General features: G+C 36.6%; 1 protein-coding gene across 1 annotated transcript in view; it reads right to left on the bottom strand.

Moving 5' to 3' along the window:
* LMBRD1 (LMBR1 domain containing 1) overlaps nucleotides 1-24792 on the bottom strand; it is a 73504-nt gene that overhangs the window by 28395 nt on the left and 20317 nt on the right. Inside the window, exons 4-7 of the mRNA XM_036414779.2 lie at nucleotides 18173-18270; nucleotides 15061-15128; nucleotides 9330-9418; nucleotides 6685-6758 (exon numbers count right to left, since the gene is read on the bottom strand). Coding sequence (XP_036270672.1) covers nucleotides 6685-6758; nucleotides 9330-9418; nucleotides 15061-15128; nucleotides 18173-18270 — 329 coding nt within the window. The remainder of the gene's footprint in view (nucleotides 1-6684; nucleotides 6759-9329; nucleotides 9419-15060; nucleotides 15129-18172; nucleotides 18271-24792) is intronic.

Below are 24792 nucleotides of genomic sequence, written 5' to 3'. Positions count from 1 at the left end.
ACCAGCTATTCACAAATATGGTCATAGCTGGTTACCATATAGTTACTTCATTGGTTGAATCACTTGCATTCTTGGTACAACTATTGTCATTTTAAATGTCATTTAAGATAGTACTATGATTCTATATTGGAACAAAAAGTTAGTGTGTAAGGGGAAATGAACAAAGGAGCAAATAATGAAGCAAATATTAACTAGAGCAATGATGATAATTCTATATTTTCTTGCAAAACAACAGTCAAGAATGTTAGCGGCCTAAGAAAGGAAGATACTCAAAGTAGAAGCCATTTTGCTAGTTAGGTAAATGCAGAAAGATAGCCTTTCACATGGCAAAATAAGAAACAACTGCAAAACAATGAAAAAGCTTAAATTTATACAACAGTTCCTAGTATGCTAGCAGCTTTGGAGAAAATCCCAGTGACAAGAGTGGAGCTCTTAAGAAAAGCTGTATCATCAATTCTCTTGATAGCATAAAAGACAATCTTATATAATAAATCATGGACATGAATAAACAATTCAAAAAAATGATTCAAGAGATTCATATTACAAATGTCAAGTTTTAGGAATACATTTCCAACTTATTTCACTTATATTTCTTGTTCTGTATGCAGAAAAGTAATATGATTTTAAATTATTTACAAAAGTCTAGAAAACTTGTCATATAAAAGCATGGGCAGGGACCCTTTTAAAAAAATATTTTTATTGATTTCAGAGAGGAAGGGAGAGATAGAAACATAAGTGATGAGAAAGAATCACTTATCAGCTGCCTCCTGCACTCCTCCTACTGGGGATGGAGTCATCAACCAGGACATGCACCCTGATTGGAAATTGGAACCAAGACCTCTTGTTCATAGGTTGATGCTCAATCACTGAGCTAGCTATACAGGGACCTTTTTTTTAAAAAAAAAAAAAAAATATGTTTCATTTATTTTTTTTACAGAGAGGAAGGGATCGATCAACTGCCAAGGTATACCGGTATGTATACATTGACAGGAATCAAACTTGTATTATACGTCCACAGGCCGACGCTCTATTCACTGAGCCAAACTGGTTAGGGCAGGGCCTTTTTTATAGTGGAACATAAAATACAGGTGCATCTATATCACATGGAAGGCTGAGAAATTTGACTTTTAAAAGGGACTGTCTTCAAATATTATTGAGAACCACTGCTCTACTTATTTCTATTTTTGAATCTTCAATTAATCACTTTACATTTCATATAAAATGTATATAGGTGAACATACAGAAATACAAATACAAATAAAATTCATAAATATCCTAGAGCACATGTTCAGTTTTCAACTGATAAATGTATATAATAAGTTTAGTAGTCACTGCTTTTCTAGGCAATTCAGTGTCCACATATTACTTTTTTATAAAAATATCATTATTCAACATTTCCCCACTTGATGGCACTGAAAATAAAACTATCTGCATAGCCAGGACCGGTTTGGCTCAGTGGATAGAGAGTCGGCCTGCGGACTGAAAGGTCCCAGGTTCGATTCCGGTCAAGGGCATGTACCTTGGTTGCAGGCACATCCCCAGTGGGGGGTGTGCAAGAGGCAGCTGGTCGATGATTCTTTCTCATCGACGTTTCTAACTCTCTGTCCCTCTCAATTCCTCTCTGTGTAAAATCAATAAAATATATATATTTTTTAAAGTATCTACATAAATATCTGTGCCCAGAGATTTTTCTTTTTTATTTTATTTTTCCATCACCATTTATCCCCTCTATGCCCTCTTCCATCTCCAGTCATCCCACCCCTCACAATCACCATATTGTTGTATATGTCCATATGTCCATGAGTTCACTCTCTTTTTTAAGCTGAAAACAATAGGAAGACTAATTAATATGCTTGACATTGTTCTTCTAAAATTGAGTGGCCAATTATTTGTCTATGCCTAAGGACATGGTACAGTGGGTATAATCTTGGTAAAATTTAAATAATCAACTAGTTTATAAACTAAACAATAATGGTATATCTAAGAAATTCACATTTGACCAATATATACATTACAAAAACATCTCAAACTTCAATACTAACAGTTACAGATTCTATAATAGACATGAGCCTTAACTGGTTTGGCTCAGTGGATAGAGCATTGGCCTGTGGACTGAAGGGTCCCAGGTTCTATTCCAGTCAAGGGCATGTACCTTGATTGTGGGCACATCCCCAGTAGGGGTGTGCAGGAAGCAGCTGATGGATGTTTCTCATCAATGTTTCTAACTCTCTATCCCTCTCCCTTCCTCTCTGTAAAAAATCAATAAAATATGTTTATTTTTAAAAAAACATAACAGACATGATTATACCTTTAATAATTAATGCTTTGTACTTAGGGTTAAAATATGCTAAGTATTAACTTCCCTCTTTGGGTACCTTAATGAAAATGAAACCTCTCTACTTCCCATGAATTTGTACCCTCTTCCATGTTCCACCAGAAAAAGCTCAATTCTCAAGCGTCTATATAATGTTAGGAGACAACTGGTAACTAGTACTATTAACCACCTATCTATAATTAAACGATTTATCTATAAACAGTTGATTTTCAACTAGTTTTTAATAAAGTTTGTATATGATTGGTCCATTTTTACAAATGGAAAAGCTAGGGTTCAGATGTTTGATTACATAAAGACACTCATGATTAGTGCTCAGCTATGTACACCATGCTGCCCCTTTAGAAAGAGCCCGCTCTAGCCTACCCTTCTTCCTCTCTTTATACACTAGGTAGTTGGCCAAACTGTGATTTGGTAACAAAACATTCTTCCACTGAGTTTTGAGCTTATCCTGTAGTATTATTTAAATAATGTTTATCTATCTAGCTATATATACCCAGGTATCCACCATCCAACTGTGAATGCCTCTATGACTTATCTTTTCCTAACATATAGTTTCACTGACCATAACACAATTGCTTTAGCAGCTGATTTACTATACCTGCAAGACGAGAGTGGTAAGAACTATACTCTGAGCCATAAGAAAAGTAAATATTCAACAATTTGAGATACTAGTGACTACTGAGTAGCCAACAGATTGCAAGATTTGGTAAATTATTTAATTACTAGAGGCCAGGTACACAAAATTTGTGTGTGTAGGGGGGAGATCGTATCCCTCAGCCCAGCCTGCACCCTCTCCAATCTGGGACCCCTCAAGGGATGTCCGGTTGCCCGTTTAGGCACGATCCCAGGCAGTCGGACATTCCTCTCACAATCCATGACTGCTGGTTTCCAACTGCGCTCCTGCCTGCCTTCCTGATTGGCCCTAACCACTTCTGCCTGCCAGCCTGATCACCCCCTAACCACTCCCATGCCAGACTGATTGATATCTAACTCCTCCCTGCCAGCCTGCTTGCCCCCAACTTCCCTCCTCTGCTGACCTGGTCAATGTTCTTCAGCCCAGACCTTTGCATTCTAGAAAAGTAATGCTCGTCTAAGGATATCTCAACTAAGTCAATATGATTATTAGGCTTAACTTACTGCTTTAATAATAATGTTCTCAGTTTCTGTTTGAATATAAAATATGGTATTAATTTGAAAAACGAAATAAGCCAGTCAGAGAAAGTTAAGTATCACATGATCTCACTCATTTGTGGAATATAATGAACAACATAAACTGATGAACAAAAACAGATACAGAAACAGACATGCATTGATCAGTCAGTCAAACCTCAGAAGGAAGATAGGGCCTCAGGGTGGAGGTAAGGGGGAGAGATCAAAAGACTTGTAAGCTTGCATATAAGCCTAACCAATGGGCACAGACACCAGGGAGGTGAGGGCAAAGGAGGGATAAGGACACATATATAATAGCTAAATAAAGAAAATAAATAAATAAATAAATAAATAAATAAATAAATAAAAGCAAAATTAAATAAAAATAATAAATGAAAAAAAATTCTTTACAAAAATATTCCTACAAGAAGATTCCTATAGCCGAAACCGGTTTGGCTCAGTGGATAGAGCGTCGGCCTGCAGACTGAAAGGCCCCAGGTTCGATTCTGGGCAAGGGCATGTACATTGGTTTCGGGCACATCCCCAGTAGGGGGTGTTCAGGAGGCAGCTGTTCGATGTTTCTCTCTTATCGATGTTTCTAGCTCTCTATCCCTCTCCCTTCCTCTCTGTGAAAAATCAATAAAATATAATTTTTTTAAAAAAGAAGATTCCTATCAAATATTTTTAATAATTTCACATTTTTCCCAATCCCACTTATCACCCCAGAGCCACCAGAGTAGTGCCGTTAAACTGTTAAGAGTCTACTGCTTTCCCAATGGTTTCTAATCTCAAACAAATTAATTTCAAATCCCAACCATAGCATATAAGTCTACGAAACATGGCCTCTGGCTATTTCCCATCTAAACTTTGGTCATTCTTCCCCTCGTGAACTGAGTCCAACACATTGGCTCTGTCTTCTTGCTATTATCTGAATACAGCATACAGGGTTTTGCACTTACTCTTCCCTCATAGCTGGCTCTTTCATTTTACTCAGCTCTGTTCAAATGTTAGAGAAGCCACTCTAGACCTTAATAGCCGAACCAGCCTCCATTACTGCCTATCCCTTACACTGCCTTATTTTTCTTCCTAAGATCCACTTCATCACAGGGAAGCAATTCTCCACAAGTAGCTCATTTCGGCACATTGTGTAAGCCGGGCACTAATCGCCTTTTTTTTCCTTTTCAAAGATGTTTGTACAACAAATAGCCTTGAAAGGCAAAGATTATATCTTCCTCTGGAGCAAAGGGCAGGCATTTTACTGTCCATTAGAAAAGATTCAGCTTCCTAAGCTCACAGTTCCTCTCTTCTATGTGAGTCTCATCTGGAGCTGTTCAAGTTGCCCCATGGATTTAGAACTTGGGGCAACGAGAAAATGCTTATTCTATAGCTACTGCTGCTACTGTAAGTAATATGAAGTTCTTTGTCTCTTGCATCTTTGGCCAGCATCAATAAAACTGTAGCAGGCTACAAGCAGGATAAAACCTCAGACCTTTCATAGTTCTTGATGTTGACTTTAGATATTGGTTTCCTCTTTTCCACCCATGAAGACCCTTCATAGTTCTTGATGTTGACTTTAGATATTGGTTTCCTCTTTTCCACCCCCTACCCATGACTAATCTTTTATCGACTGCTAGATATTCATTTGCCTTATAGTTTTCAAAGCACTTTTACAAACAGTATCATCTGATCTTCAAAAATCCTAAGAGGCACTTTCTATCCCCATTTAATGGGGAAAACACTAACCAAAAAAGTTAAAAGACATACCCAACATCAGCATAACAAATCTGTCACAGAAAAGCAATTAGAATCCAGGCCTAACTCCTAATTTGTTATTAACTATTTATTGCTTCTTAAAAGACAAATAACTCATATGCCATACATATATTCTGTGACATGGGAGGATAATTACCAGCTGATATATCAGATGGCAAATTCCTTGCATAATAATACATGAAAAAAAACAAAATTCACAATGAATAATAAAACTGAGTACCCAAGCCGAAACCGGTTTGGCTCAGTGGTAGAGCGTCAGTCTGCGGACTGAAAGGTCCCAGGTTCGATTCAGGTCAAGGGCATGTACATTGGTTGCAGGCACATCTCCAGTAGGGGGTGTGCAAGAGGCAGCTGGTCAATGCTTCTCTCTCATCAACATTTCGAACTCTCTCTCCCTCTCCCTTCCTCTTTGTAAAAAATTAATAAAATATATTTAAAAAACACACAAAAAACTGAGTACTCAAATAAACACCAGAAACACATTAAGATGCATGTATTTTAGATTTCATTATAGATTATAAAACTTAAGTGATTATGTAAAAACCTAAATTCTATTACACTAGCAGCCCATTTCTTTTATATTTAAAGGAAGATATATTTTAAAAATATCAAAAAGGTTTCCTTTATAACCAGTATTTTCCATCTTTGCAATAATCAAGAATGTTGTAAACATAAATTTCATTAACCTGAAAAGGTTCAGATACTTAAAGCTTCCCGCACAATTTTTCTTTCGGAAAATAGGTAAAGGAGCATTTATTACTGGCTCTTCCTTTATAATTTGAGAGGAAAAAAAAAAACCTCAAAAAGCGGCTATATGCAAGTTTGTGGGGCTATTATAATTCTTACCTTACCATTTCTAGGAAGACTGAAAAAAATCAAAATCTCTGAGAGTATAAGATTAGATTCTATATACTAGAAAAATATCAAGTTATATAAAATATCTGATTTTAAAAGTCCTATACCCGCAAGTAGGATAAATCTACTGAATTAGTAATAGATGCTGAACTATGGTTCAGAATTCTAATATGCTTATAAATCACTAAATTTATTATGTCATGGTATATATAACCTTCAATGTTCACAACTTATAATGTCTGTTTCTGAATATTAAATTTCACAAACATAGATTAAATGATTGTAGCTAAGTTCAAAATTAACCCTCCTCTTAAGTAAACTCAAAAAAATGAGGAAAGAAGCACTAAAATATTAAGGAAAATAAACAGGAATTGAACTCAATACAGGTTGGGGCAAAAGTAGATATATAGTTGTTCATATAGAAAATATAATAATTGATAAATAACAAAACAAAAATAAATTGTTTGCTTACTCACAACTGTAAACATACTTTTTGCCCCACCCTAAGATAAAAATAATTTCTTTATAAAGTGATTCTCTGATTTTAACTCAGTTATCACCATAATACTTACTGTGTAAGTTATAGCTGCCAACATTCCAATCAAGGTCAGAGAACTAATGGAAAATGACAAGGCAGCTAAACCATCTACAAGGAAAGAAAAACACTGTTAAAAAAGTAGAGATACTATATTATTTAAATGTTTATATTCAACAAGCCAATATAAAAATATAAAAGTGGGTTTGTTACACATTCTGAAATAATAAACCCAATATGTATTCCCTCATCCTCAAAGTACTAAACTTATAAGTGCAGAAAATGTTTTTAAAGGTCTATTCACAAATTGATTAGTAAAAGATCTTTCAGACTAATATTTTCTTTCCTTCACTGCTTAAGATTAAAGAGGAAGAACACTAACTTTGGAGCCTAACACAAAATCAGCAAAATATTAGATACTCAAAAGTTAGCAAAAATTTTTCTGGCCTTTCTCCACAGTAGACCTACACAAAAAAGCCAATGACCTTGACTCATCCCTCTCCCCTCAATCTTGATATTCCTAATTACTTTATTCTTAATTTTCCAATAACTTTTAATATATAGCCTAAAACTAAAATTTTAAAGAGTTTATTTCACTTTTTAACTTGAAAAGAGCTAATTTGCCCAACTGGAAGGGAGGTTGGGGGGGAGGAAGCAAACAAACAGAAAATAGAAAAATATAATACAAAATAGAAAAACTATGGTATGTTAACAAGTTAGATTTTGGAAATTATTTAAACAAAAGTCAATGAGTGAGGATATAACAGATTATGCAACAAAATGCTATGCAAATTTGAATATTCTCAAACGGGAGCAATGCTAATTTTTAAAATACTGATCTAGTTTAAATGCAGGCCCTGTGGAACTAACTATAATTTTGATTAAATTAATGAATCAATATTAACCTTTTCATAAATAATAAAATTAGAATAATACCTTCTTAAAACCTGCATCTAAGTTTTTATATAACACTTGAAGAGAGCAATTAACAAATTCGCAAACTATGCAAGGGAAATTTTTAATCCTTAATTTTTTAAACTATAAATACTACAATTTATCAAATCAAAGACACTGATGCTGTTATTTTCTTGATCTTACTAGGAGTATCAACAGAGTGTTCATACAATTAGGAAAGATCTGGCATTTGGTGGATAGCAATTTTAAAATATATTCCCAAATCAAGGATATAAAAGTGTGAAAAAAAAGTATTTTAAGAATTGTTAAAATGGAGTATTATGCTAACATATTTAGAAAATCAAAAAAGTTAATATTACTAATAGTGGTAAGCAAAATGTACTCTAGGTATGGTGTTAAGATTTGAGATTTTAAAAATGAATGTTAAGACTAAAGCGAATGAAATTACAGAAATTATCATTTTGCTACCTGTATAATCAGTGATTCAAGTTATACTAATACTCAAAAACTAGTATAACTTATAGAAAAATATTTAAGAAAGAAGAGTAGTTATTTAAGAGGGCAGAAAAGTAGTTATTCAAGAGACCTGAAAGAGTTAATTACAAGAAAAGAAGCAATTTTTTTCTTAGCAATAGGATCAGGTGCATAAATCCTGACAATTTAGTATTAGTAGTTGCTAGGCCTGCTATCCTTATTCTTGATGGTGTCAGCAAGATATTAATGGACCACAATTTAGAAGATGAAATCTTAAGTGGAAAGGGAGAAAATTAAGAAGTTGTACAGCAAAGATTCCAGGACGTAATTTAAAGGATGTACAGTATCTATTAAAAAAGATACAAAAGCAGCCCTTGCTGGGTGGGTCAGTTGGCTGGAACATCACCCTGTACACCAAAAAGATTGTGGGTTCGATTCCTAGTCAGGGCACATACCTGGGTTGAAAGTTCAGTCCCCAGCTGGAGTATGACAAGCAAGCAACTGATCTTTCTCTCGCTCTCCCCCTCCCACTCTCTCTCAAATTGATAAACATATCCTCACATGAGGATAAAAATTTTTTAAAAAATAAAATAGTAATGAAAATTCTCAGCATGATTACAAAATAAGTATTCTATCTTTCTTTGAAAATAAGTTACTATGTGCAAAAGCACATACAATTCTGATTAATAAGTAAACATTCTTATTTTATATCAATTTCTAATGCCAACTGTATTTTTCAATGAATAAACAACTTTCTTAATCTAACTCCCTGAACCTATTTTGTTTTCCTCTAAAAACCTAGGTCATGTTGAATAAATTAAAAAAAGCTTCTAGAAAAGCATTTCTAAAATGTTTTGATAAGGTAAACTGGTAATATTATTTTACTACAGGAAATTTCTTCACATTATATTCTGCAATTTATAAAAGACTACTTAATCAGGATCAAATAGCAATATAGGGTTTTTTCATTAGTTAAAAATTAAAAAAAAACAATATTTAACAAATTTCTTTAATTGTAGATCACATAAAAATTATACCTTCATTGCTAAAATACTTCGAAGATCATATTTTCTCTTTAACAAAGTAATTTTATGAAGTCAAGAGACAAGATACATAATAACTACATAATTAAAATAAGTGTTAACAACACAAACTCTCTAATTTGTCTAGCATACTTCTAACGGCAAGTTTAAAATTCTTAATAATGCAAAAACAGGCTTCTCAAAAAAGTCTCAACGGTCATGAAATATGAAATATTAAAGTTGTGTGTTTTTTAAGGAAAAGAATACTTACGACTACTTCCAAGTTCTTCAAACAAGAACTTCACTTTTTCCCACTCTGTAGAATTTTTGTTATTGGGAACATTCAATGGAACAAAAGCACTATAAAGGAGAAAATAGCTGTTTAATAGTGTTAAATTCAAAAGATCAAATAAAAAGTAATAGACTGAAACTCAATTTTTAGTAGTTTTTTTTTTTAAATAGAGATCAACTTTCCTCAAAAAAAGAACTAGCAAATCAAATATGCACCATGTACACAGGATGTGAAAAGTTTCTTACCTATGTGTTTACTATATCACAATTTTGTCTTAATAGTTTTATCACTGCATTCAGGGTAGTTTCTTTTGTAACTCTATTTACTTTATTTTCCACATTCAAAAATATTTTGAGAAGGAGTCATAAATTAAAGATGGTCAAAAAGGTCCATAGCATTAAAAAAGTTAAGAACCTCTGTGTTAAATCAGGAAAACAGGATATAAATGTATGCAATGATTTCAATATAGGCATAGGAAACAATAGAAAAGAAATATACCAGAATAAACAGTAAATATCTCCTCGTAGGATTAGGGATGATGTCTTTTAAGATAGTAGTATGATTATTGGAACAAAAAGTTAATGTGTAGGGGAAATGAACAAAGGAACAAATAATGAAGCAAATATTAACTAGAACACTGATCATAATTGTATATTTTCTTGCAAGGCAACAGTTAATATTTATGGGCCTAAGAAAGGAAGATATTCAAAGTAGAAACCATTTTGCATCTTTTTCTTTTTTTTTAATCCTCACCAGAGGATATGTTTAATTGATTTTAAAGAGAGAGAAAGACAGAGGGGGAGAGAGAGAAATATCAGTGCATAGAAAGACTCCAACCAACTGAGCTACATAGGCTAGGGCTGATCTTTACTTTCTTCTTAGTATATTTCTTTATGTTACTAGATTCTACCAATACACATAATGAAAGTAAATAAATCAGATGTTTTCATAATTGTATCCAAAAATAATTCTGAGCACCAAGACTCATATGAGTTTTCCTAGTTGGCAACACTACATCTTATCATACATAGGTAGATGCCAGAAGGTAATATGTCCTGAGGACAACAAAAGCATCACATTTGAAAGCCTTTCAGACTCTGTCCAATTTCTTCTTTTAATTGTAACAGAGGCCCAGTGCACGAATCTGTGCACCTATGAGGTCCTTTGGCTTGGCCTGCACCCTCTCGTAATCCAGGACCCCTCAAGGGATGTCGGAGAACTGGTTTTGGCTTGATCCCCTCAGGCCAGGCCAAATCTGTGCACCATGCACCAGGCCCCTAGTATTCATATAAGATCCACTCCCCCCCCCTTTCCCTCTGAGATTCATCAGTGCTTCCATGCTTGTGGTTTCCACTCCTGCATTGAGCATATGCCCCCTAATGGTCAGTGTGCATCACAGCTACCAGATGGTCAGCTGGTGGGCCAGTTGGCTGGTTGCTTAGGCATTTATATAGAGACTAGAGGCCTGGTGCACAAAATTCGTGCACTGGGGAGGGGTATCCCTCAGACCCACCTGCACCCTCTCCAATCTGGTACCCTCAGGGGATGTTCAACTGCCCATTTAGGTCCAATTCAGGACTGCTGGCTCCCAACTGATTGCCTGCCTGCCTGATTGCCCCTAACAGCTTCTGCCTGCCAGCCTGATCACCTCCTAACCACTCCCTTGCCAGCCCAATTGTCCCCAACAGCCATCCCCTGACAACCCATTAACCCCCAAATACCCCCCTCCTCCACATATTCCCTCTTTATTAGAGTTTTTTCTTTAACATATTAGACAGCCCTAACTGGGTTAGCTCAGTGAATGGAGTATCAGCCTGCAGATTCAAGGGTCCCAAGTTCAATTCTGGTCAAGGGCATGTACCCTGGTTGGGGGCACATACCCAGTGAGGAGTGTGCAGAAGGCACCTGATCGATGTTTCTCTCTTATAGATGTTTCTAGCTCTCTACCCTTCCCCTTCCTCTTTGTAAAAAATCAATAAAATACATTTTTTTAAAGAAGAAACATTTAAGATTCCTCCATATCTGCCTGGCTGGTGTGACTCAGTGGTTGAGACCACAGGCTGCTGCCCTTGGCCGAGGGGGGTGCGCACTCCAGCCAGGCTGAGACCCCAGCCCAGGCTGCCGTTACTGGCCAGGGATTGCACCTCAGGGGTGCATGCTGCAGCCAGGCTGATAACCCAGCCCAGGCTGCTGCCGCTGGATAGCAATCACGGAGTGGAGGTTCAGGTGCCTTCCATCCGAACACCCCAGGCTGAATGGGGGACTCCGGTGGTGCTGAGGATTGGGTGCCACCATTTTGTCATGAAGTGACAGTTAATTTGCATATTACTCTATTATTAGATAGGATTCTTTACCTGTAATAAATTGTAACCATAAATATAATTGCCTTCAGTGAGCTATATGATTCCTGCTAGAGAATTCATAAACTGAGGGTGGTTTCATAAACTGCTCAAAACTGTAGTTGTTGAAGTATAAAAAGTCAGAGATGTGTTCCCTCATACTTTTTAGTTTGGCTAACTCCAGGTACATTCCCAATTCCTTTTCCTCTCAGACCTATCAGAAAATCCTGCTGGCTTTCTCTTCAAATAATAGGCAGAAATAAATCACTACTGCTTCCATCATGTCTTGTCTAGATTATTGCAATAACTTCCTAACAGATCTCATGCTTTTATCCTTAACCCCATAAAATCAAATCTCAAAACACTATCCAGAGATCCTTTTAAATATCAGATCATGTTACTCAATGACAAAAACACCTCCAATAGCTTCCCAACTCCCTCAGAACAAATTCCCAAGTCTTTACAACAGCCTACAATGCCCTAAATTTGGCAGCTCTAGTTACCTCTGACCATATCTCCAGCTACTCCAGCCTCTGTTCACTCCATTCCAGCCACACTAGTTTCCTCACCTTGTTGTGAACATGCCAGACACATTCCTGCCTGTGGGCTTGTCATTTACTCTGTTCTCTGACTGCAATGTTCTCCCCTCCTCCCATATAATTCATGGCTCCTCTCTTCCTTCAAATTTCTTCTCAAATACTACACTCTCACTAAAATTTTACAAACACAACATAACCTACAATACTTTTTATTTTCTTTCTCTCATCCCCCTGCCCCCTCCTAAATGTATGCTCCACGAAAGAGGAGTTGTCTTTTCTGTTAACTGCTGTTTCTCCAGCACCTTGTACAGTGTCTGAAACATAATAGGCACACAATAAATATTTGTAAAACAAGTGAATGGAACTGTCTCTTCTTGTTATTAATGTTTTTGCAAGGAGCCATTTGGTTCACTTTAACATACTGCTTCTAAATAAATAAATACCCTCTAGGATCAATTAAAACTTATTAATTAGAATTGTTAAACTGTAAACTCTGTAAATGAGGACTAAAGGTGACTTCCCATAAAAAAGACTCAATAAATTTTAGAATAAACTTTAAAATAAAATTCCTTTTGTTTTGGACAGATATTCTGGTTTCTTAAAGATTTGTGTTTTTAGTGATGGTTCTCAGGCAGGCTCTAAATCAGGAGGTGGCAAACTACTGACTGCCTGTTTGCAAATCAAGTTTTATTGGCACTCAGTCACGTCCTTATGTTTACATATTGCCCATAACTACTTTAGAGCTTAAAGAGGAGGGATGAGTAGTTGAGTAGTATGGGGGTGCTGTTCAGAGTATGCCAGATGTTCAAGGCCAATTTGCCAAACACATGTGAAAAGCAAGGACACAGCAGTTTCACTGTATGCACTGCACAGGTGTACCTTTCTATAACCCAAATATTGATATCACTATTTGGCAAGAAACCTCCTTTGTTTGAGCTTGTTCATAAGTTGCCACTGATCAGCCAGTTTTGGCTGCTTTTTTTCATAATAAAGCATGTCCCATTTGCCTGGTATTACCTGCTTGTTTTTCCAATTCCCTGCACCCAAAAGGGTCAAGTCCCTGGCTGAGATGCTTGCCCACAAGTAGCCATGGAGACCACATGGACTTCTAATCTAAAATACTACCTACCTTTTAAGAAAAGTTTGCTAATGTCTGTTATAAATAATTTCAGTTTACAGATAAGGGACCTCCACATTAACAAAGCAAATTCACAAAATTAGATTTAGCTTTCTTTGAAAGACCAACACAACTTTTTAAAATATACTCAATAGCTAAAATAAGCAGCAAAAGCACTAAAAATGTCCTTTCAAAAAGTACTACTTTTCATGAAACATTAAGGCAGGCAAAGGGAACTAGAAATATGCCTATAAGACATCTTCCTTCCAAGAACTCCTAGAACTATAAAAAATTAGTGACAAGTTTTATTCTCATCACAAGTTGTATTCAATACATAAAATTTCATTTATTGAAATTTCTGACACAAAATTTTAAATAGAAACTTTAAAAAATTTATTAGTACCTTATAATATTTCCTAACATAAAAAGGACCAAGACTTATTTTAACAAGAATAAATGTCTTCCATTAAAAAGGACAAATGTTTTCCAAAGAGGAAAATTTAAATGTATAAAAAATGTGTAAAATTTTATTAATACTAGTATAAAATTAAAAAAGAAGTCATTGACAAAGATTAATTCAACAACTTAACAACTGATATGTCGAATGGCCAGCATCTCAGTGGTTAGAGCATTAGCGTGCAGAGCAGAGATGGTGGGTTCGATTCCCTGTCAAAGGCACATATCTGGGTTGTAGGTCTAATCCCCACCCCTGGGTCAGGGTGCCTATGGGAAGCAACCAATTGATATGTCTCTGTCACACCATTGTTTCTCTCTCCTTCCTTGCTCTCTATCCCCTTCCCTTCCACTTTCTAAAATCAATGGAAAAATTATCCTCACTCCTTGAAGTTAAAAAAGAAAAAAAATCCAGAAATATGCACAGACAAGAATTTTTATTGAAGTGTTGTTTATAAGAATCAGAAAACTGCCAATATCACAGATGTCCAAGTAGTTAACACTAGAAGATCAGATAAACTATATCTTAAGGAAATGCAATATGGACAAAATTAATTGATCTACATTATTATTCTGAAAAGGTGTCTACAGTATTTCAGCAAGTAGATTATCAAGAATTACAAAAAGCTGAAACCGGTTTGGCTCAGTGGATAGAGCGTTGGCCTGCGGACTGAAAGGTCCCAGGTTCGATTCCGGTCAAGGGCATGTACCTTGGTTGTGGGCACATTTATATGTGCATGTATTTGAGCACATATAAAATGTCTAGATAAAACAACATTAAAAAAAAACAGGATAATTGTGGTTACCACTTGGTAGTGATATGAAAGGTGTTCATTATTTTTACATTTTGTTTTTCCTTTTGTTATTATTAAAACTAGAGGCCCAGTTCATGAAATTCGTGCATTTAGGGGGGGAAAGGGGGGCGTCCCTCAGCCTGGCCTGAGCCCTCTCACAGTCCAGGAGTCCTTGGGAGATGTCCGACTGAAGGCTGGCCTAAGCCTTTAGGCGGACATCCTTAGTGCTGCCGTGGAGGGAGGAGAGGCTTCCATCACCACCACTGTGCTTGCCAGCCATGAGCCTGGCTTCTCTGGCTGAATGGCGTTCCTGATGTGGGGGCAGCTCCTGCACTGAGTGTCGGTCCCCTGGCAGTCAGTGAGCATCATAGCGACCAGTTGTACCACTCTTCAGTCGATGTTCATTTAGCCTTTTATTATACAGGATGTTGCTATTTTCATTCTCAAGCGTAAGTAATTAATACTTACCCAATTAAAAGAAGAAGTGCACAAATCACAGCAAATCCTAATGTATACTTAAGTGCCGTTTTAATTTGCTAGATGTCAAGGAAGAAAAAGTATACCATTTAGTAAGATATAATATAAGACTTTAAAATATAATAGTCTTACTATAATAAAACAGTATTTTTAAATGAAATATGCATTTATATTCAACTGTGTAAACTTTTCCTTGTTAAAAAAAAGTCTTAAAACTCAAGGAAAACCAATGTATATGACACATCTTAAGCATCTTTGCAAACTACATTAGCTTTTAAAATCTTTTAAAAGTATGTCCCAGCTGGTGTGGCTCAGTGGTTGAGTACTGACCTATGAACTAGGAGGTCACTGTTTGGTTTCCAGTCAGAGCACATGCCTGGGTTGTGGGCTCGATCCCCCAATAGGGGGCATGTAGAGGGAGCAGATCAATGATTCTCTCTCATCATTGATGTTTCTCTCTCTTTCTCTCTCTTTCCCTTCCTCTCTGAAATCAGTAAAAATATTAAATAAATAAAAGCTTGTGAAATGCAGTACACTTAAAGCATAAATAATTCTCCAATGGGCATCTTTAGTAAAATTATTAGAATATTTAATAAAATATTCCCCCAAACAGGGAACAATAAGAATCTGCAATGGCCCTATCCCAATTCACCAAAATAAATTGTACTAATAATTATAATAAATATTTAACATGTATGCATGTATGTATACATATATGTATACATTACACATAAAGCACGTAATATTAGTATAAAATATAAAAACTTATATAAACAAAAAACATATATCATACCAGAACTGTTCTAAACACTTAAACTCATTTCATTCTCAAAACAACCCTAAGATAGATATTCTCATCCCTACTTTAGAGATAAATAAGCTGAGGCCCAGAAAGGTTAAATATTGATAATTTGCCATAAGTCATATAGGTGGTAAGTGATTAAACAAGAAACTGAAACCAGGAACTCAGGTTTTTAAAGTCTGTTTTACTTGGTGCCCATGATGTCATCCAAATATAAAGAAAACACAAAGCTGAATCTAATTCCAAATATGGAAGAAAAGTTCATCTTAAAGAAAAAGTTAAATCAGTGAGAAAAAACTTTGTCTCTCAGCCTACCAGTTTCTAAAAATGATCTTTTAAAAGATAAATTCATGCTTCATATGATAAATTCTTGTTCTCAAAGGAATTAAGATAGTCTTGAGGGAAAAAACATAAAAAGGAAGATCTTAAGACCAAGCAAAAGGCTGGAGAGGATGTACATTAGAAAAGTGAATTAAAAAGCTTATATCGCATTAATTTTTTTTTCCCCAGTGAAACCAACTGCTTCGCATTTTCGCATTAATTTTTAACAATAAATTTGTATCCAGCCACTTTACCTTACATACAGTGGGTTTTCAAATACAGAGTTATATAGCATCTGCAAATAATAATTTTGACCTTCTTTAAAAATAGTTAAACATCTTGTTTACTACTTCTAACAAATTGCACTGATTACCACTCTGGGAATCATATAAAATATTGTTGATGTACTTACTTCCTGATCTTAATGCAAATGCTTTAGATTTTAATAACTATGATTAAGCATAATGCTGGCTTTTGAGTCAATAATATATTTGTTTTTACACTTAAATACAAAACATAAACACAGTATAAAACAAATTTATTCTTTTTATGCTACTTTTCCCCCCTTAAATCAGAAATAAAATGTTCATTTCTGGCAAATACCTTTCCACATACAATTTCTTCTTTGACCTATTAAATAATTACATATTAATAGATGTGCTGATTTAAAATCACCCATATAAACTAGAGATGAGTCCGACTCAGTTACACTTTATTAATATATTTTTAAGATACCTTTGTATTCAATTTGCTAATATTTAGTTAAGATGTTTATACCAATACTTAAGTGATACTGGTTTGCAGTTTTGATATATCTATCAGGGTTTTATAGCAGTGTTATCCTGGATTAGTAAGAACAGTCTGCAAGTGTTCCTTTGTGCCCTGGAAGAGGGGTCAGCAAACTACATCTTGTGTGCCACATGTAGCCTATCTCCTACCCTATGTAATAAAAGCCCAGCAACTGAAATGGTGGAACGACCAAAATGACCAGAGATCAGAACGACCATGGCTGCTGGTCCCACCCCCCAGGGATGATCTGGTTAGGGGTGATCAGGAAGGCAGAGATGGTAAAGGGTAATTAGGCAGGCAGGCAGGTGGTTAGGGGAAATTGGGGAAGCAGACAAGCAGTTAGGGGCAATCAGGCTGGCAGGCAGTTAGGAGCCAGCGGTCCCAGATTTCGAGAGGGATGTCCAACTGCCAGTTTAGACCAATCCACAGGGTGGGATCGAGCCTAAACCGGCAGTCAGATATCCTCTGAAAGGTCCTGAATTTCGAGATGCTGCAGGCCGGATGGAGGGCCCCTGTTCCTCTCTCCCCCACCCCCGTGCATGAATTTCATGCACCAAGGCTCTAGTTTTACTAGTCTACATCATGCTCTTTAAGTACCATCTCTGACTACTTTCACACTACAACAGCAGAGTTGAGTAGTTCAGACAGAGTTTTTATGGCCCTCAAAGCCTGAAATACTTACTATCTGGCCTTTTACAGAAAAGTTTGTTGATGTCTGCTCTAGAATAGTCACAAGTCACATGCAACTATCAAGCACTTAAAATATGGCTCATTCAAACTAGAATTTTGTTCTAAGTGTAAAATGTACTCTAAATTTAAAATAATGTAAAAAAGAGGGTGAGAGAATGTGAGGGAAAGAGAGCACATAGAGGGGATAAAAGGTAACAGAAAAAATTAAAAACCTGAAGAAAAAATAAAATAATGTGAAAAAAGTAGTATCTCATTAATATGTTTTCACTCTATCTGAAATGATACTTAGAACATATGACATTAAATATACTGCATCATTAAAATAATATCAACTGTTCCGTTGTACTTAATTTAATGTGGCTAGCTACTAGAAAATATCAAACTTCACATGTGGCTCACAATGTATTTCTATTAGACAACAATGCTGTAGAATAAATTCAGTCATGTCATTTTTTGAAAAAGAAGAAAATAATCATTCAGCCCCCCTAAAATGATACTTACTGTGCATTTACTAGTATCATCATCATCCTTTTCCTCATAGTAGAAGTAGACAAAAGGGATCCAGAGGAACACACAGAATAATATAACAGAATATAAGGCTGTGAAAAGAAATAAACTGAGTTCTACTAAAATATATGAACTTAAAAACATTATTTAACTGTATAGAATAACTCTATGTATATGTGTAATATCCAAATCAGTCTTTTCTGACCCCTGACCCAAGAAATTAATAACACTATTAGCTAAAACATAATTCAAGTAAACTATGGAGCAATTTTTAACAATAAAATCACAATAATTCTGCCAACAACACTTATGGCAGCTAACATCTTACTCTTATTATGTACTCAACAACACAGTACTAAGAATTTCTTGTGAACCACCTACCTCATTTAAATGAACTTCAACTTTTGTATTCCTTCCAACTTAAAATTAAGTACAGCTGACACAACTGTTACAGTTGCCAGTCACTCAAGTTAAAGAAACAGCTATAATCATGTCATTTTGATACAAATAATTTCCCAAATTTAAATTTTAAATATGCAGTGTTACAAAACTGATCTTACACAAATCAAGATATAGAAAAGAAGTACAACAGGACAGTAAAATTAGATTCAAAGTTAACTAATATTACTATTTATCAGTTTTATAGTAATGTTAATTTTGAGACACTTTCAAACAGTAGCAAATCATTTTAATTCATATGCAACTTAAAATTTAAACAGCAAAACAGAATATATCCTATATTATGAGAGGAATATGCTAATTATCCATTACTCCCTGAAGTGTAACGACCAACCATGTAAGGATCTGATCATGAATCTACAGGAGAGAAGGGCAGCAAACTACAAGCAGGTGGCTGAGAGCTACAGGAGGGGGCAGGGCAGCAAGCTATGAGGAGGGGCAAGCTATGAGGAGGGGCAGGGGAGCTACAGGAGGGCAGCAGCAATCTACTGGCACATGGATTTTTGCGCAGGGCTACTAGTTTAATAATGAAAACCACACAACTTTTTGAGACTTAACAAACCTAAGAAATTTGCTTTTCAAATCTTATGTAGATTTACATTTATGTGCATATACATAAGTTAATGGAAAATAATAACAACAATCTATACATGTAATAGCCTAGCTGGTCGTCATGCCCTAATGCACATGTGTCAAACACAAGGCCCGCGGGCCAAATCCGTCCCGCCAGGCCTTGCAATGTGGCCCGCACTGCGCTGTCATCACTGCACTCCGCTGCGTTTCCATCACAATGACAGTTTATGACTGTTCAGTAAACCATTCGGTCCACGATTTAGGCTGGATTTTAGATGTTGGCCCCTTCTCTGATTGAGTTCGACACCCCTACCCTAATGCATCACACCCTAACGTCATCACAAGATGGCCTCAAGAGATGGCTGCGAGCACAGTGAAGAGGTGGGTTTTGACAGGGGAGGGCAATTGTGGACGAGCAGGTTGGCAGGAGAGGGCAGCTGGGGGCAATCAGGCCAACGGGGGAGCAGTTAGGCATCAATCAGGCTGGCAGGGGAGCAGTTAGAAGGAAATAAGGTTGGCAGGCAGAAGTGGTTAGGGGCAATCAGGCAGGCAGGCAGGCAAGCAGTTAGGAGCCAGCGATCCTGGATTGTGAGAGAGGTGTCCAACTGCAGCAGGATCAGGCTAAACCAGCAGTCAGACATCTCCCCAAGGGGTCCCAGATTGAAGAGGGTGCAGGCGAGGTTGAGAGACACCCCCTCATACACAAATTTTGTGCACCAGGCCTCTAGTCTGTAATAGGTGATCATCATGCCCTCATGCCTGATACCCTCATGATGTCATAATCCCATAATCTATCACTGGGAGTCTGCGTGCCCAGAGGGTGCACGTGGGACTTGACGCTGCATGCAAGTCACGGAGGCGCACACCCAGTGGAGGAGGCAGGGTGTGGCCAGGCCTGTGGGTCCTGCGGATCCACGTGGCGCAGAGGAGGTGGGGTCTGGCGGCTTAGAAGTGGGACCCCTGGCTCTGGCCTATGTCTTTGCGGCAATCCATCAAAGAGCCCTGGATAGGTGGGTGGGGCCTACCTCTTTGAGGCAATCGATTGCAGGGCTCCTGCACTGTGAGAAGGCACAGGCAAGGCTGCCCCCCATCACCACCGGAGTGCACGAATTTTGTGCACCTGGCCTCCAGTATAATTATATAAAGCAAATACAGGACAATAATCATTAGACTCCTTTGTAAAAGAAAGCATTTGTTAGAAATATATACAAAATTCTCAATTACTTATTCTGAAGGAATCAGTATATGAGTTACAGAATTTTTAAACATGATCTTAATACTTGCCAGCATTACCTCATTTATCTGGAGGCCACAAACAGCCCACTAAATGCAACATAGTTAAAATACTCAGTTCAAAGAGAGCCCTAAATAACCAACAGAAAGGTAAGAACTAATTTATATTCATCAGAAAATGACTGCCAGCATAATGAATTTTGGCACTACAAATATTTAGTGAAATGTATGTAGTCTTCAATGTTATGAAAAACTAATAAAGATAGTAAATTATTAAGTGTAACGAATACTGCTATTTCTACTACAGATCAGGGAGTAGTTAATATTAACATTCCTATTACAAATCTAAGAGCCAATAGAAATAAACATATATTCAAAAGCATAAACAAAATAAGTATTCTAAAAGTTTAAAAAAAATAAACATAAAAGAAACAGGGCTATAAGTCACTCTAAATACCATACCTCTATCATGATTAAAATAAGAAATTTGTATAGAATAGGAAAAATCCTGAATTAGCATAGCAGAGTTTGTGAGATGACTGCCACATGCCAAAAGGTTTGATAAAAAAGATGCATTTAAGGTTAGGATTCAAGGTCAGTATGTCACTTGTCTCTAGTACCTGGTGACCTTGCCATTTAGCCAACCAGAGTGCCTAATGGCTATTTCATAAATATTCCTAGTATTCCTGAACTTGTGGGATAAATGATCTTATAACTGCATAAGTTACTATCAATAAGTGTAATAAGGTATAAAATTCTATCCTACTATCTACCTATCTATCTATCTATCTATCTATCTATCTATCTATCTATCTATCTGGTTAAGCAACCATCTGACTGTCCAACCAGCTGGCAGGTATGACACACACTGACCACCAGGGGGGAAATGCTTAACTCAGGAGCTGCTGAGCTGCGGTGACTTGGCAGTGGTGGTTCTCAAATCAGGTAACACATCCTGGAACCAGAAAGGAGAGAGCTCAATTCCAGGGTGTGTCACCTGAGAACTGCCCTCTCGCAATCTGGGACCCTTCGGGGGATGTTGGAGAGCTGGTTTTGGCCCGATCCCTGCAGGCCAGGTCGAGGGACCCCACCTGATAGAGGGACCCAGCTCACTCCTCAGACACCCCTTGAGCCATGGTGCCACCCCAGGTGCAGCCTGCCAGGGAAGGATCTTAAGAGGTTGGCTCCAGAACATGTCTAGCCGTCTCGAACAGTCCCACCCCACTGGCCACCCTTTAATTAATTTCCTTTCAATGTGCACAAATCCATGCACCAGGGCACTAGTGTATTATGAGCAAATAGTCAGAAAAAGATGATTTCTAGAAATCAACGCTGAAGGACATGGGAACACACACTATTCTAAGAGACTATATTATCCCCTCAGCAGTCTGTGACTTAAAATAGGTGTGGAACAACTACTCTAAATCTTTGTTTCCCTGACAACACATTCTAAGCTATCTTCTGGTTATCTGACTATTCTTCCAAAGTGTCCTTTTAAAGACTTCTGTCTTTAAGCCTTTAATTGGTAAATATTATACTGTAAAGACAGTATTAAGTTAACGTTTTTGCATATTTCAGATCAGTTCTAACGTCAAGTTGGGCTTATATATCTGTAATTGAAAAAGGTGCTGCTACCGCTATCATGAAACATAGAAAGTGCTTTTTTTTCAAGTTCTACTTCAAACTAATAGATATTTTCAAAGGAAAATTATTCTTAACTCCAACAATGACGACACTCTCATATCTTAAAACTTTATAAAGTATGCTTACTTGCAAATGTTTTTGTTAAAAGATTGCTACTAGAAGTAAAAGATAAACAGACTATTTGGTTTAATAGTTCTACTAACATCAAAGAAAACACATTAAGAAAAAAATTTAAAACCTCATGTCCACTAGACATTGGCAAAATTTAAACTCATGGGAGCTTTGAGCTCTGGCTGCCAGAATATGTGGTCAGTTGACTTAAATAAACTCTCATGAAAATTCCTAAAAAAAAAACCCAAAACACCCACAAATCAAACTCATAAAACAAGTTCTTTTTCAAAACAACTTTTCAAGAACTAGCCTAAACAAGTGAACAGAGAGCCATGGACAAAGACCATGGACAAAAACTGTGGCGGAGAATGCATGCTAATTCTTGTGACTTTAAATGTACAAAAACAAACAACCTACCTTTTAAGAACTGTTTATCATTAAATTATAACTCACATGAAAATTAACTTGGATAAATTAGGCTTTTGTCTTTTTACACACTCTTTATTCCTCTCAACTACCAATGAAAACAGAGACAAAGAATAACTTAGTCAATATTGTGATAATTATTACAAAGCTTTTTGTTTTAGAGGGTCAAAGTATAAAGATATTTTGGGAACTCTAAAAGCCTTCTAAAATTATCCTATTTACTCAGCTGAAGAAACACGGAATCAAGATTGCTAAAGGGCATATCCAATACCCACTTTCCTTTCAGTTGGCATTCCCCTTTTGGTCGTTCCCCCTTCTTCCTGCATCCTTCCTGAAATGGATACATGACAACTTAAACTCCATACACCTTTTTGGATTCTGTGGTGACCTTTAAGATGGAATGCGTGTACTAAGGATAGAAAGCTGAGGAGAAATGAGCTTAGATCCTCATGATGCCATGATGCTGCCATACTAGCCCTGGATAGCCCGTATCCAGACTTATTTTAAGTGAAACTAAAAAAACCACTATACTATTATATTTAAGCCATGTATTTCCAATCTGTTAATAGTCAGGAATAATTCCTGAAATAGAATTTGGTACAAGAAATGGGGGAACCCAAACACTCCTCCTGAGCTATCCTGAGCCCTTGGTGGCCCTGCCTGTGAGGAGTGTCATAGATCTCAATTTTTTTGCCTCTAAACATGGTAATCATGAGAAAGAATCATCACCTGGTTTCAAGATACACTCCTCCTTTTTTCTTTACTCAGTAGGGGTGTCGAACTCAATCAGAGAAGGGGCCAAAATCTAAAATCCAGCCTAAATCGCGGGCCGAATGGTTTACTGAACAGTCATAAACTGTCATTGTGATGGAAACGCTGCGGAGTGCAGTGATGATAGCGCAGTGCGGGCCACATTGCAAGGCCTGGCAGGATGGATTTGGCCCGCGGGCCTTGTGTTTGACACATGTGCTTTACTGTGTAGCAGCAACCCTACTTGCCTTAATAATCAACTAATACTGCTTGTTCATTCAATGAGGAGACAAAAATGGTCACACTCTTAATACACTATAAAGTAGGTACTATGTTGCCATTCCACAGGTGGAGAAATGAAACCTTCTAGTGTTTAATTTAACTCTTCAAAATTAAACACTAGACGATTGTAAACCTTAAATTCAAAATACATAGTAAAGATTTCAGGTACAATTTTTGATCAATCAGCCAATAGGGAATGAGGAGAAACTTGGATGCTCAAAAGGCCTGGCATAGAAATAAATACGCATACACTTTGCCACACACTCCTATTTTCACTGAATAATTATTTAATAGAAAAAAGTAAGAACTTAAACATATAACCATGTGGGATTGTTTGAATAAGAGTATTCATACAATGGAAAACAATACAATAAAGTGAACAACACAATTGATCATCAGTATTAAAATAGATAAACAAACCATGGTATGTTTTAGTATAATGAGATATTATACAGCAATGAGAAATAACTTTCATCTGCAATAACACAAGAGGAATTTCAGATATAATGCTGAGCACTAAAGAGGCCTACAGAAAACAATACATACTATGTGATTCTATATGTTATCTACACAAGAATTAATAGCCCTAGAATTGGTGTCGAGGAGAAAGAGTGCCTAGGAGGAAGTGATAGGACAACTACAGAAGAACTGAACATAATAGCCTTGAATCCTCCTCATTTCTACAACCCCTAGATTCAAGCAAAATCAAAATAAGAAGAAAAAATATTACTTAAAAGAAAAATTCACTTAAAAGCAATTAAAACATGGTGAAATAATTAAAACGAAAAATGGTTAGAGAAAACTTTAGAATAAAGTAAATATATATGATAAGTTGCAATAAAAGGTAAGAATCTAAAGGTTAGAATAATTTTGAAACAAAAATAGAACTCAGAGCCTGGCCTGTGGCTCACTGATTAAGTGCTGACCATGTGGCTCAGTGGTTAAGTACTGACCTATGAACCTGCAGGTCTAGTTGGCTCACTGGTTGAGCATTGACCCATGAACCAAAGGTCATGGTTCAATTCCAGGTCAGGGCACATGCCTGGGTTATGGGCTCCATTCCCAGTGTGGGGTGTGCAAGAGGCAGCCATTTGATGATTATCTCATCACTGATGTTTCTATCTCTCTTTCCTCCC

The sequence above is a fragment of the Pipistrellus kuhlii genome, unplaced genomic scaffold (assembly GCF_014108245.1).
Source record: "Pipistrellus kuhlii isolate mPipKuh1 unplaced genomic scaffold, mPipKuh1.p scaffold_m20_p_5, whole genome shotgun sequence".
Lineage (NCBI taxonomy): Eukaryota > Metazoa > Chordata > Mammalia > Chiroptera > Vespertilionidae > Pipistrellus > Pipistrellus kuhlii.
Note: the sequence above shows the minus strand (reverse complement) of the source record. Positions and strands in the feature narration are given on the sequence as shown.